Here is a 15,843-nt window from a genome sequence, read left to right on the forward strand (position 1 = left end):
AATCCAATCAAAAATGGGCAAAGGACCTAAATAGACACTTTTTGAAAGAAGACATACAGAAGGCTAAGAGACATATGAAAACATGCTCAAAGTGACTAATTATCCAAGAGATGCAAATCAAAACAACAATGAGACACCATCTCACACCTGACAGAATGGCTATCATCAACAAATCAACAAGGGACAAGTGCTGGAGAGGATATGGAGAAAAAGGAACCTTCGTGCACTGCTGGTGGGAATGCAGACTGGTACAGCCACTGTGGAAGACAGTATGGCATTTCCTCAAAAAATTAAAAATGGAACTCCCATTGGACCCAGTAATTGCACTTCTAGGACTATATCCCAAGAAACTAGAAACACCAATCAGAAAGGATATGTGCACCCTATGTCCATAGCAGCACAATTTACAATAGCTAAGATTTGGAAACAGCCTAAGTTCCCACCAGCAGCTGAGTGGATGAAAAAACGATGGTACCTCTACACAATGAAATACTACACTGCTATAAAAAAGGAGAAATTCTTACCATTTGCAACAACATGGATGGAACTGGAGAGCATTATACTAAGCAAAGTAAAACATTTAGAGAATGATAAATATCACATGATCTTACTGTGATATTTGAACAACATAAACTGGTGAACAAAAATAGAACCAGAGTCATAGAAGCATCAAACAGACTGTCCAACCTATGAGGGAAGGTGGGGGCTGAGGGAGTAAGTGATCAACCAAAGGTCATGTATGCATCCATATGAGCATAACCAATGGACACAGACGGGAGGGGGTGGGTAAGGGCATGTGCTGGGGGGTGGGGGCGGCCTGGGAGTGGAGTGGTCAATGAGGGAAAAAGGAGACGTATGTAATACTTTAAAAAATAAATAATTTAAATTTTAAAAAAGAATATAAGCTGCTTTGAATTAAAGTAAATATCTCCCTACAAAAACCACCAATCACTGTGTAGTCTCAATGTATCCTCACTGGCCCTCAGCCCCCATTCTGTCATATATTCTTCCTAGGATGTGTAGGTAGGGCCATTACCTAGCTTCAGCCATTCATCCACCAAAACCCAAGCGCTCAGACAAAAGATGGCAGCAACTAAAACAGGAGCAGAGAAGAGCATCCATATACGTGGGCGGCAAGAGGGTGCTAGTAAAGTGAACATCGAGGGTAGGTAACAGCAGAGGCAGAGAGCAAACAAGGCAGGGGTCACCGGGAGAGATAACTGGCCAAGAATAGACAAATAAATCTTAGAAGCATTGACTAAAACCAAGTTGTCTGAAGCATGAATGAACATAATGGGAATTGGATGAAAATGTCCAAGGAAAAGCCAAGCTAGTGGATAAGATATCTGAAGTCAAAGCCAGGAGTGCCAAAATAGCATCATAAAAATTTCAGAAGCAACCACATGCTCACGCCAAGCAAACGTGGCCTTGTTAAATAATGTAATTGCCTGGACATAGTATCCAAAAACACAAGGGCGAGGTCAGCACCTCCTTCTTTAACATTAGTGGAACTATTCATTGATACCGAAACACGGAGGCTGATTCTCTCCAAGTGGTCTCTAAACAAATCATCAGTATTATAATTTTAAAGGCCACTTATGTAAATCATGCCAATAATACACAGTCATACCAATCAGCACTACCCCCACCGAACATCAAAAGAGATAGAATAATAACCATTACTATACTAAAGTGTAAAAACAAATTTTTTTGCTACCTAAAAAATATTTTCCTGTGTGATTGCTTTAGGAATGAATATAGGGGAATGTATGATTCTGACTCTCTGAGAGCTATTTTAAAACTCTGTAGGTATCTATTAACATGCAAATTCTTTCTGAGTGAAATTGACTTCCCTTCCTCACTATGGATAAGTCCAGTTTTGCCTCCATTTTTACATTGATTATAATATTCTGCAACTATAAATGTGTCTTTAAATTCTCAAGTGAGCATCTTGCCAGTTACTTCTTTAATGATTTAGTAAAATTTTTAACAAATGTTCTCTTTTTTTTATCCTTGCCCAAGGATATAATTTTTCCATTAATTTTTTTTAGAGAGTGGAGAGGAGGTAGGAGGGGGAGAAAGAGAGAGAAACATCAATGTGAGAGAGACACACTGACTTGTTGCCTCCCGCATGCTCCCTGACCAGGGCCGAGGATGGAGCCTGAAACCAACCGAGGTACATGCCCTGGACCGGGAGTTGAACCCGAGACTCTTCAGTCAGCGGGCCAACACTCTTAACCACCGAACCAAACTGGCCAAGGCTTACATCTGTATGAAAGTCATAATTTTACCTTTTTTGAAAATTGTCTTTTAACAGTAATTTTTGAGAAAATAATTACTTTTTGAAATTTGGGAGAAGTATTGATATTTACCATTCTGTGTTTTTAGTTATGCTACTGGATCTAATCACAAGTATAGCTATTGCCCTGGAAAGGCATAAGAGTTTGGGGGACCTAAGGGTAATAAAGTCACTGACGGATCAAATCAGAGGCAAACAGTAAGCCAGGTAGAGAGTGATCAATAGACTAAGATAGAGCGTCTGTTTGTACTAGAGAAGGGGAGAGAGGACAGAGTGGAGAATGGCCTGAGTGGGGTGAGAATTCTTTAGTAGTATAGACCTTCTGTTTTTATAGTTTCCTAAGTCCTTGGCTACCTCCCAAAGACAATCCCGTCCGCTCTGCTCGCCAGTAACAGATCGCAGTAGGACAATGCTTGATCACTGAGAGCCTGACAGAGTCCTTTCTCTATGTATGGATCTGTTTGCTGTGTTCACTCCTGGTTTTCAGGAGTCTAATGAACGCTATTAATCTCATCACATCCTATAACCATGAATGCCATGTGAATATTCAAAATGCTGGTGGCATGTGACTACAATTAAACAAAAGTGAAGACTTGTAAAAGACTGAAAATGTGGAAAAAATGATGTCTGATATACATACATAGGGGGTAAATGTGACTGATTATAAAATTTTTCTACCTAGATTTTCTTCTTGAAGATTTTCTTCTTGATGCTGGAATCAAGGGTTTTCTGCTCAGGCAGATAAAAGTATAATAGAATAAAACACATTCTGAGTCTAATGTGTCCTGGGCTCACACATAGAGAACAGAAAGCATACCTCAGACCTCTCAATTCAAGGGTAGTTTTTGCCATAAAAATAAATCATTTTTTTAATATTGAAAAAATTATAACATACATTTTACCATCAACACATAGCGTTCTTCATACAAAACTTGATTGGAGAACCAAACCATTATTTAGGAAAGTATCCTCAGAAGTAGCTAAAATGTAAAGTATTAAATAACTTTGCACAGAAGGAAACTATATACTAGAACATAAAAGCCCTGGTCTCGCTACGGATGTAATTTCTCAATGTTAGAGCTTTACTTTTATTAAAAACTTCCAGATGCATAACATGTATCGTAGTACTAAGCCATACAGTCAGGCTCGCTGCTTAAACTCCTAGGAAGTTGTCAGTATGTCTGGAGGGTTTTGGAAGTAAATTTAGGGGATACAGTTTGCTTGATTCAACCTCTGTTTTATAGCTTATAATAGCTTTGGCTGGGATATATGACCTTTCCAGTCTTCAGTACTTGGTCAGCCTTCCTATCTTTGCTACTTTACTGATAATTATCTTCTCTCAAGAGGCAAGTAACTAAAATAGTTTTTTAAAAAGTCATGCTTCTCTTCCAGACTTTCTGGAAGTCCATAGATTGAGACTGTGCATTAAGGAGAAAATAAATTGCACAATAAAGCTCAATAACTTGTACAGATGCTGGGTCATTCTATTATCTGTCCAATAAGACAACTGAAGAAGGTGTGACACTTGGCAAAACCTACTGTCCACAACTAGCTACTGAAACAGTAAGCAGCATTGCCGATGACCGCGGACATGCCTTTCAATGGCAGGTAGAGGATTATCTTTCCAATTTCTGTTTGCAGTACTTGTTACAGTATGATTGTACCCAGACTTACACTTTCTCTCTGAAATGTACATGCTGGGGACTGAACTTTCAGCAATTTTCTAACAGTGTCCTGTGATTCTCTGGAGATTACCACAGGGGTCATCTTGGGGAAAAGAGGTAGGCAGCAGAAAGAAAGTATATATAGGGTTTTGGCCTCCGACCCTCAGACCTCCAAGGTCAATCAGTGTGTAGCTAACAGTGCATGGGTGTCATATGCTGGATTTTCTCATAGGATTTTGTTTTTTTAAAAAAAGGTTCAGCCTCTTTAAGAAATGTTGAAAAATGCCTGCACTACTTGGTCTCTAAGATTTATATTAATTTCAATATGTTTTGGCTCACAAAGTGCTCAGAGAACATGTTAAAAAGGCACGGGGATAAGAATATTGGTGTGTGTAAAGAGGTAAACCACAATAAAAGTCCTCAACCAAGTCAAGTTGACAGATCCTCATTATGATCATTATGAACTTTTATAGAGAGCCTTCTAGAGAACTGTACTAAACCCTAGAGATGCACAGATATAAACCAGAAACCAGGCCATGGAGCACATAAATGAGATTGGTAGACTGGACTCCCAACGCACTCCCTCAGGAAGCGGAATGCAATTAAACCACGAGAACACTTAGCAGTTAGCATCAGGATCTGCCCACCAGAGCCACCTGATCTTTGACCCACTTAACTCACTTGACCCCCAGCCAGGTGGATAACCATCCTCAGAAAGGCAGTTATTTCCACAGCTTGTTTCCATTCAAACTTTGTCAGCTCTGACTTGGAGCTAATTCTTTCAGTAAAAAAAAAAAAAAAAAAAAAAGAATTTGTAGCATTCCAAAGTTTGCTGGCAAAGCCCTAGAATTTGCCAGTATTTCTAGCATTACTTCCCAGTCAAAAGATTGGGTTTTGCACATGTAATAATAAAAATATATATTAAAAAAATAAAATACAAAAAGAAAGATTGGGTTTTGTATGTGGTTTGTGAAAATGTTTTATCTTATGATCGTATCATGTACATCTAAAAAATGCCGACTGGATTCTGGAGCCCCTGAGACACAAATTGGAGTTTCATAATTCCTAGAAGGGTAATAAAAATATCTTACCTTTCAAAACTGCCAGAATTGACCTAAGATATAGGAATATTGGGGGAAGAATTGTGTCAATTTTCCAGGCAAATTTAATTCTAGTGTCTTAAGGATCAAAAAGAAGAATACCAATTTTTGTCTGTAAATAGAATTGAAGGAGAGACTCCTATGATATTTTTCTCTCCCACTGGCTGCTACTAGAACAAAAGAATGGAGAATTCCTCTGACTCTCAGACCATTGTCCAGATTTACATTAAAAGAGGAACTCTAACATGCCAGGCTTGCCAAGTATGATGGTAAAGATATTTGATTCCAAGAGATTAGGGGGTATGGGTGATTTTTCCTCCTGCTTTTACTCTCCTGCATGTGAACTCTTTGGTAAAGAAAGGAAAGATAGGCTCTACCCTGTCAGGACCAGGCTACTTCTAGTTAGACATGGACTTACTCTCAATGTTCCCATAATGCATAAACTAGAATGGGCTACAATTCATATAATTTACTCAGTCACTTAGCCTAAATGTGAAAATTGTATTTAAATATGTGCTGACCACATTTCAAACATAAAACTAAATCTTTGTGTACATAATTCAGAAGCCCAAAGCTCCTAAAATCTGAATTATTAATATCCAAATCAATAAGGCAATTCCTGGCAAATCAGACTACACAATCAGACTAAAGAACACAATGAGAAAAATAAAGAAAATATGTCAACTACCATATTGTGTGGTAACAGAGGTTGAAATGGGGTCTCCAGATGAAATCATGTCAAAAGCATGATAGTGACTACAAATGATTCTTGATTCTGAGAAATTATAAAACGTAAGCACAAAATCTCAACTGGGAAATTCAGTTACATTTAGTTCATTAATTCTAGCTGTGGGGCTACTATTTCCAAGTTTATATCTGTGAACTAAATAACTAAACTTTTTGACTAATACAAATGTAAAAATTACTACATTGTTTTAAATATCTTAAAACTGGTAGATAGGACAGTCTAGTCTTCAAGTGTAGATGGAAGAAATTACTTGTTATCTCTACAAATCATTTCCATTGCAAAGAGAAGTCAAGAGACAGAAGATAGCTAGGACTTTAATTGGTAAGGAGCTGGAAGAACAAAGTCCCACTATGCAGCTCAGTTCCTCCTCCTTGTGGTCACAAAGGGAAGGTGCCTGCCATCTGATGGCATGTCTTCAGGGAATCCTATTATTTAAATGACTTGCAGAATAGTCATTGGAAGGAATATAGGATGCCAATGGAAAGTGCTTAATTTTAATTGGCTAGTGATTTCCACTTCTGCTTCCCACTCTTGGGCATTTCCTCCTTTTTAAAAGTAAATTTTAAAATATTTTTAATTGCACTATTGCTGAACACATCCCAATGAAACAGTTACCTAAGCATGTCTACGGATTCAGTATGTGGGTATGCCACAGTCATTTCTAACACAAATTAGAAAGAAGAAAAAAGGTGTTAAGTATCATGGAGCATTAAACCACGGCATGGAACTGCTCCCTGTTGGCAAACCAGGGAGGGTGGGGCAGCTTCTGTGTTCAGCAGTCCCACAGTGGCTACAGCCTGCAATCTAGGCTGATTCATCCATGGTTTTCAATTCTCAGCTTCCAACAAACCACCAAGTAAATGTTTATCAAGTGAAAGAATGGAATAAAAACACTTTTTCATAATGGGCTTTGGATGGTTTCCTCATAAGATATTACAGATTGATGTTATTTTGATGAATGTCCAATACGGTTCCCCTGCAACAGGAAATGCCCCCCTGGACTGTAAAACAGTCCTGATTCTGGCATGTTTTCCCCTTACGCCCTCCATTTACCTAATCTTGTTGATAAAGGGATGCCCTCCTCCTCCATGCCTAGACCTATACTTGACATTCAAATACTGTTTTTTCAAATACCATAGCTGATTTTGCAGTTCCAAGCCAATCGGAAGCACAATGGGCCGGAGAGGCTGCTTGTACCTTACATTCTTCCAATGAGCTAGAAAGAATTAACCCCTATGCAGAACTTATGCCCTCCTCTTAAATAAATTCTAGCTCATGGAAAAACAGAATTACTAAGGTAAGAAAGAGAAAAAGAACATTTGAAGAATTTACTTCTTAATAATTTTCAGACAAGAGAAACAGAAGAGAAGCTAGGAAACAAGAACACTGCTTCAAGAGGCAATTTGTCCCTGGTCCTGTGGTGACAGGGCGTTTTGCCAGCTGTCACTACTGGACCAACTAAGTGTTACACCCAAACTGTTGTGCTTATAAGGATGAAAATAACATGAATGCTTTGAGGCACTTTGATGTCACACTGGATTGTCTGGGTTTACAAGAGGAGGGGATTGCCTACTATTCTCATTTAAATAACATTTTTAGTATTTTAATTTGCTCTCTTTCTGAAAACTAGTTCTGACTTTCTTTACCTCACATAACTGAAAATCTACAAATTACTGTGCCCTGACTAGGTACACTCTTCCCACCCAGTGTGCAGCTGGTTAGGAAAAATGTACAGCATGGTGAAAAACCATGTTAGTAGGAAGTACAAATTTTATAGGAGTAATTTATGTTAGCAAGGTAATACGATGGAAAAGGGTGCACAATCTTAAAGCTACAGTTAACATTTATTTCCACCCAAATTGAGATGCCACAAAGCCAGCCACCAAATGTATCACTCACATTTATAAATCAGAGCGACTTTAATTGCCTACATCTATTCTTATTTCATATATTATCATTTTCATAGGCTTGGAGGGTGGGTAGGAACCTCAGAAGTTATGTGGTATATCTTTTTTGTCTCTAGATAAACTCTCCGAGCAGATGACCAGCTGTGTTACGTTTCATCATTTTTTAGTGAATGTCCAAGGGCCAGGTCCTGTACAGTACCCACCGGCAGAAAGTTTTGACTCTTATTCAACCCAAATCTCACTGTTTTCAGAAGAAATGTAGAAGAATAAATTACCATCTTATCTATCACTATGCTTTAGATGTTAAAGTCACTTTTTAAAATATATATATATATATTTTATTGATTTTTTTTTACAGAGAGGAAGGGAGAGGGATAGAGTTAGAAACATCGATGAGAGAGAAACATCAATCAGCTGCCTCCTGCACCCTCCCTACTGGGGATGTGCCTGCAACCAAGGTACATGCCCTTGACCGGAATCAAACCTGGGACCTTTCAGTCCGCAGGCCAACGCTCTATCCACTGAGCCAAACCGGTTAGGGCAAAAGTCACTTTTTTAAAGTCTGTGCACCTTCATCTGACCATAAATTCTTGGAAAGCCAAAAGTCAGGAAAGGCTATGCCAATCATCTTTTTATTCATTGCTACAGCTTTATCTCTAATCAGAAGCCAGATTTCTCATGTTCTGATTTTCTCCTACTGTGAATTTCTCGGGTTTTTCCTCAGAGGGAGAAAAAAAACCCTTAGTATTTACAACATGGGAGAAATTTTGGTCACATGCTCCAAAGCACACTGTTCTTTTTCTTGGTTGCACCTGTCGCACCTGCAAATTCATGTCAACTTTAAATAAACGTCTGTCACCCTCATTGAAATGTAAGCTCCATGAGGGCAGATTCCAAGCCTGCCCATTGGGCAGCATATTCCAAGTCTCTAGCATGATATTTGGCACACAGAAGGCTCTTTATGCTTGGAGAACTGACAAATGCCTCTCCAAACCATTCCAGTCCAACACTCGCACTGAGAGGATATAAAAACTAAGTCTGTAAAAGTCACTCTTAAAAATACTTGCCCCCGATTGTATAACAAGTTAATGACAACGCCAGGATTAGAATTCTGTGTTCTTGATTGCCCATTCACATCCTCATTCCATTACACCACAGAGGCTCTTATACCTAATACCCTGGGCAGGCAACACTACTGATGAGGAAGGCACAGAAACCTTTGTGATCTAAACATCATTTGGTTGGCTGCCTGGCTCCCTGTGTTCCTTATCATAGAAACCCTCCCATAAATATGCCTGGTTTATACATACCTTATGAAGGACTGCAAGAACAGAACCCAAAATGGAATTCTACAGCCAGAGCAAAAAAAAAAAACACACAATTTATTCTCAAAGATGAGGGTCAAGTTTTACAAAGGCCAAGCCACAGATACCAGCCAAATTTCCATGGTTCAGCTACTGCTGAATCAAATATTCTGCTAAACAGAGTTCCAATGTATATGGTTTCTTAAGTTTTATTTTGGGGTTTCTTTAATGCAAATATTTAAAAAAAAATAGAGCTTCTGAATACATGTAAAAAGTAAATGGGAGCCCTAACCGGTTTGGCTCAGTGGATAGAGCGTCGGCCTGCGGACTGAAGGGTCCCAGGTTCGATTCCGGTCAAGGGCATGTACCTTGGTTGTGGGCACATCCCCAATGGGGGATGTGCAGGAGGCAGCTGATCAATGTTTCTTTCTCATTGATGTTTCTAACTCTATCTCTCTCCCTTCCTCTCTGTAAAAAACCAATAAAATATATATTTTTTTTAAAAAGTAAGTGGGATCTTATATGCATGTATGCATTACCTATGGACACAGACAATAGGGTGGCGAGGGCCTATGGTGGGATGGGAACTGGGAGGAGGGGAGCTCTGGGGGGAGAAAAAGAGGAACATCTGTAATAATCTCAACAATAAAGATTATATATTCACATATCCTATATAATAAAACCCTAATATGCAAATTGACTGAATGGCAGAATGACCAGTCGCTATGACGTGCACTGACCACCAGGGGGCAGATGTTCAATGCAGGAGCTGCCTGTTGGTGGTCAGTGCACTCCCACAGGGGGAGCACTGCTCAGCCAGAAGCAGTGGAAGGAGCCTTTTCTGCCTCTGAGGCAGCGCTAAGGAACAGCAAGCCTGGCCTCTGGCTGAGCGGCTCTCCCACAGGGGGAGTGCCAGAAGCCAGGCTCATGGCTGGTGAGCACAACATCAGTGGCGGGAGCCTGTCCTGCCTCTGCTGCAGGCGGGCAGTAAGGAGTGAGGGGTCCCAAACTGCAAGAGCCCTGGACTGTGAGAGGGATGTCTGACTGCCAGGTTAGGCCCCATCCCTGGGGGAATCAGGCCTAAGCTGGCAGGCAAACATCCCCCAAAGGGTCCCAGATTGTGAGAGAGCACAGGCCAGGCTAAGGGACCACCAACCCTCCCCCCCCCAGTGCACAAATTTTGTGCATCAGGCCTCTAGTATATACATAAAAGTAAATGAGAATTTTCAGAGATGACAAAGGTGATCTAAAATTGGATTGTGGTGATGATTACACAACTCCATAAAATTATTTTTTAAATATTTAAATTATACACTTAAAATGGGTAATTATTATAAATTATACTTTAATAATTAAAAATTTAAATATTTTTAAAATATTACAGTGTGAAAATGAGTCAGAAAGTTAAAGTATTTCTTTTTGTAAACACCTAGTATCAAAACCGTAAAGACATTTTAAAATATCCCCATACTTTTTTAAGGCCAGGTTTTATCTACTTCAATCCTGGTTTACCTACAAGGTCAAAAGTTTTTCCTGTAATTTTGGTAAAAAAATAATTTAGTAGACTAATATAAATATCTTGGTGTAGCACTGCAACACTAAGTTGTTTGACTGATTATCTGCATAAATAACCTATAGATATATGTGTTTAATTAAGCATAATGTTCTAGTCCCAAACCTGTCATTTACCATTGGGTTTTCAGCAAGTTACATATCTCCAGACCTTGGTTTTACCACCTCTATCATGTGTCCCTATGGACCAGATGAAAATTAAATAGCTATAATACAGTATAAAGAATAGTAATTGCTACTATGTATTGAATAGCCAAACACCAATATGCCAGACTGTTTAAATTATTATCCTACAAGGAAGGTATTATTATTAGTTACTTTTTTGCAGATGAGGAAACTGGAAATAAAGTTCATTAGTTTGACCCATGTCACACAGTTATTTAATAGGAGACCTAGGATTTTAACCCAAAACTGTTCAGCTCCAAAGCCTATACTCATTCTCCATCCTTCCCTCGACTTTGAGCTTTTGATTCTATCAGATGTGGCCATGAATCCTGACATTGCCTTTACTATGGTAAGTTAGTCACCTTCTGAGTCCAGTTTCCTAATCTATACAATGAGATCACCAATATTTAACTCTCGGGGTCGTTGTGAAGATTAAATGAGAGTGATTCCCCTACTGGTATAATTAGAAATGACTCAGTAATATTCTATCTCATCCCTCTCCCATACATGCTCCTTCCTGTGCTTAAAAATATCTATTTTAAAAACCTCTATAAATTCTATGATTTCCTTGTAGCCTACCTGGATAAGCCTCCTGGGGACTGAGTTCTATCAGAAGCAATTAAAGTGAACACAAACAACACAGCATTAATCCTTTGCTATCAGTCATTGGCTCTGTGACGGATTGTCAACAAGAGTGTCAACTTCAAGGGGTGGGCATCTGTCCACAGGAGCTGAGCGAGCTGAGGTCACAGACGTGTCTCACTCTGCCCTACAAACAGATGTCTGGGTGACAACTCTTAGTCACTGCAAACCAGGGTTAGAGCCAAACCAGGTGGGAAGTGCTGTACCTCCTTCCTTTTCCTCTTGGCCAGCCCATTCATTCCCTAAAACAACAGTCACTGGCCATAACTTAAAATCACTAGTTTTACCCCAGAATATTACTTTCAACGTAACGCCTTTATTTTGATGATATCTAATTATTCCACAAGCATAAAGTGTTTCTATAAGAGTGATCCGTCAACAAGAAACCTGTTTGATTATGTGTAGTGAAATGTGCACCTTGAAATAGTTACCTCTCAAACAACCTGATGAAAACTGGTGTAATGTGGAGCTCTAGTGGTGCAAGAAAGTAACGCAGCCAGTACTGAGGGCCAACAAAACGGCCAAGGAAATCACCGTTTATTATTTATTTGTTATTACCGTGAAATCGCTGTTTATGGTTCAGTTAATATGTTAAGAAGAAAAATGGTTCAAAATGATATTCCGAGATAATGTAAGGTAAACCCTAAATATAATAATTTCTTCTAGATTACATATTAGACCTCAACGGCTCGTTTATACCAAACATAATAAAGCAGTTAAGTTCACAAGTAATAGAACTCAGTGCTGTGGGTGTCACTTCTCTACTTTTTACCCAGTTCACCATGAATCCTATTAATTAAACACTATTGTTTGTCACGCAGCTAACAGGAGTACTGAATAGAAAAAAATGCTGGGCTCTAAGTGAATATGACCAGTGAAACCCTATACCAACTGATTTGAGAATTTAAATAATCCCTCCAAGCTGAGGAGGTTTTGTGAGTGAATTCCTGCACTACAAAAGTGTTTTCCTTGGATTTCTGACTTCTGAGGTCTTTTCCAATTTAAAACAAGCAAGAATGAAACCTACAATGTCAAAACAAACATTAATGTTTCCCTGTTGCCTAATGTATATGTCTTCTCAATTGAAAGGGCTTCATTTACCAAAACTACAGTTCCATTATGGTCAGCAAAGTAGCAGAACATAAATAATAAAACTTGTATGCTCTACAACAGGGAGTTGACATTTAAAATTTCTAAATATGGTGCCTGATTTAGCTGTGTTATGGTGAGGAAAAACAAGTTATCATGAGAGAAAAAAACTCAGAATATGAAAAATATAGGAAGCTTTCCATGTATAAGTATCTAAGCATCTTATGCCTGGACATTACAGAAAATGTAAGAGACTCACTTTTCCATAAGAGGTGGTAAAAGAAAGTAAATGTTCATAAATGCATTAACAAGATTTATCTGAAATATCTCGACTGATGGCAGTTTTCCATGGCTTTTATCAGTTGAATACACTAGATGTTTTCCAATAGACATACCCCAAGGGCTCCTAAATTGTTAGGTCTACAGATAATTGACTCCCGAACCTCAGAGGTCTACTGAGGAAGATTTAATGATTACCTAGAGATTTCATTCATTAATATCTCTTCTCTATCCTTCTACTAATATGTTGTCATTAATACAATTCCCGAAAGCTGAAGAGAAAAAAATAGTAAAAAATATAAGAGCCTTTTCTGAGATGTCATTGAGAATGCAGTAGTTAGCAATGGAAAGCTCAAGGTAAAGAACAAATTTCCTTTAGCTAAAGAATGCAGAACCCTTTTTGATAGAAAAGAATAAAAGCAGGAGAGGAAGTTAAGGTCCTTTACTAACATAATCATATGTTAAAAGAAGCAAATGGAAACCTGTGCTAATCCAACATTTGCCACCAGGGAATTCAGAATCTAACGTGTTCTGCAGTCCTTTTCACAGTAGGCATTAAAATTGAATAAAACTGAACAATATTTTTCAATCTGTGAATCTAAGAATTTCATATTTGTACATCATCTGCCATATTTTCCATGGTGATTATCTCTCTCTCTTTTGTTCTCCCATAACAGACCTTGGTATGCTGCTTAAAATAATATTTGGGGCTTTATTTGCCATTCTTTTGACTGAGACATGTTGATTTTATTAAAGTGAGTTGGGTCTGCATTCTTTCTTTACTATTATTACAGGTAGACTTGACAGACACAGGACTTTTGTTTTAAAATGCTCTGCTATGGAGTCAACCTTGTTAAATAAGTTCCATTTTACCTGCTGGGCAGTTGCATTCTGAAGGTGCTTCTCTTGCGATTCTTATTTTAGCCATATGTTCATAGGATTTCTGCAGGGGGTGGAAAGAAGAGGTATTAAGAGTCATCAGTAGCATTGGAGAGAAATGGGTTCTTTAGGGATTCTCTGTCCATATGCTTGATTCACCAGCATTTGATAGCCTGCATAACTAAAGTTTACATATGTACTTTGGACTCAGTCAAAAGGTAACAGTACCCAAGCCCTAAAAAAAAAAAAAGAAAGAAAGAAAATGATCATTGACATGATATCAAGACTGCTGAAAAAAATAGAAAAAAAATAACAATAAATTAATTTTTAAAAAAAGACTGCTGCACTTGTATAACATCTTTCTCCATTGTTCAACTACCAACACCCACTCCCTCAGCTCATACATATGCAGCCAATGCAAAAACCTGGCATTAACATGTTGCAGTTCTAGGTAAGTTATGTGTTTTAAAACAGCCAATACTTTATGCATGGAGGTCAACTGCTTATCATGTTGCGCTGCAACTATTGCCAAACAGCCTCTCTGTTGGAAGAGCAAGTTCCAGAACACCTCCTAACTCCAGACTAAAGCTGCCCCTGATTTTGATACATATTGTAGATTACTTTAAACTCTCAAGTCCAATGGCTCTGCATTCATAAACACCTCTGGCACTGCATCTTTTACTAAAAAAAATTAAGCTGCTATTTTTTTCTTTTTAAACATTTAATAGGAGACCATTCAATGTATGAAATAACTGGTTCTAAATCACATTCAGGGTTATTTTACTTTCAAGAGTGATTACCATTTGGATATTAATAGCACCTCTGGTCCTAACCCTCTTGAAGAACATAACAGAACAAAACAGATGTTATTCTGCAAGGAATATTCTCCAAAAAATCGGTAAAGATTCATATGAGACTTTGGAAAACTAAGAGAAGCTAAAATGCCACCCTGCCATTCTGGTCACCCTTCCCGCTTTTAGAGCTCCATATAGATTTAACATGCAAATATCCAGAAGAGTGAGGGAAGATGAGACACACAGAGAGGGTGGTATCAAAGGATGTGCATATACAGTACAAACATATGCCACCATGGATGGACGCCTAGCATATGTGCACACAGCCACACCACCACGTATGCGGACAACAAGGGTAGGCTGGTCGTATACACAGAATCACGCCTGTGCGAGATGTTATGCACGTGCAAAATCCCCCAGCTTTTCACACCTGAGCCAGAAGTCGCTCCACTTTCTCTTGCACCACTGCTTTGAGCTGATCCAGGCAATCGGGAAGCGGGCGGATGGAAGGGTCCCCTTTGGCGGATTCGAGAGCGGCGATCCTCGCCTGGAGGTCGTTGGTTTTCACCCCCAGGTACAGACAAGACATCACGGCCACCACTGACAGGAGGGCCGCCAGGACCGCGCCTGGGGGCACGGTGCGGGCACAAGGCTGCCGGGCGGAGCTCGGGTCCTCGGAGCCCGGCTCTCCAGCCCCTCCTTTTCCTGCAGGCTTCTTCGGCAGCATCGTGGCGGGGTCCGCTGCCTCCCACCCTCTCCCACTTCCAATACCCGTAAAGGGAAAGAAAAAGGACGATTCCTCCAAAGTTCAGTCCGGTGGGCTGTACAACTAGTTGGCGGAGTGGGAGAGGGGCGCGCGGAGATGGACCCCCAGCTCTCCCCGGTGCCGAGACCAGCAGTCCTGGACCGTCCTCCGCCTTCTTCTCCTCTCCTACCTGAGGGTGAAGAGCACCCTCCGTCTGAGGACTGGTGGCCACAAGGCAAAAACCAGAAAGGAACCCACTCGGATAGTCCTGCTGACACCCCCCTGAGGACGGGCACTTCGGAGGTCCCCGCGGGCGGCCGCCCAGGGGCCCGGGACCGCGGGAGACGGCTGCGGTGGCCGCCGCTCCCCTCGCCCCGCAGCGCGGACCTGTTGCGTCTGCTAGTTCGCCTGAGGTCTACCTAGCCGGTGTTTTTCCGCACGCCAACTGCCTCCCACCTGGACTCGGTGCCGGGCAAAAACGGCGGAGCGCGGCGGCGGGAGCGCGGCGCCAAAAGGGTACCGAGGGGCAGAGGCGAGAGGAAACGGAATGAGGAGCAAGAGCGAGCGGCGAGGCCGAAGTCGCGGCTGCCCCCAGGATCTCCGCAGCCGCGCGCGTGCAAGCCTTAAATACCCTTCGGGATGCTCGGGTGTGAGTG

The 15,843-nt window shown here is 40.3% G+C and overlaps 1 protein-coding gene across 1 annotated transcript in view; it reads right to left on the reverse strand.

The window, feature by feature from the left end:
• Nucleotides 1-15,169, reverse strand: part of COL25A1 (collagen type XXV alpha 1 chain) — a gene marked incomplete at its 5' end in the record, with an annotated part of 476,430 nt that extends 461,261 nt beyond the window's left edge. Inside the window, 2 exons of the mRNA XM_081107901.1 lie at nt 13,643-13,712; nt 14,873-15,169. Coding sequence (XP_080964027.1) covers nt 13,643-13,712; nt 14,873-15,169 — 367 coding nt within the window. The remainder of the gene's footprint in view (nt 1-13,642; nt 13,713-14,872) is intronic.
• Nucleotides 15,170-15,843: the final 674 nt, after the last annotated feature.

Source organism: Myotis nattereri, assembly GCF_964212035.1.
Source record: "Myotis nattereri genome assembly, chromosome: 1".
NCBI lineage: Eukaryota > Metazoa > Chordata > Mammalia > Chiroptera > Vespertilionidae > Myotis > Myotis nattereri.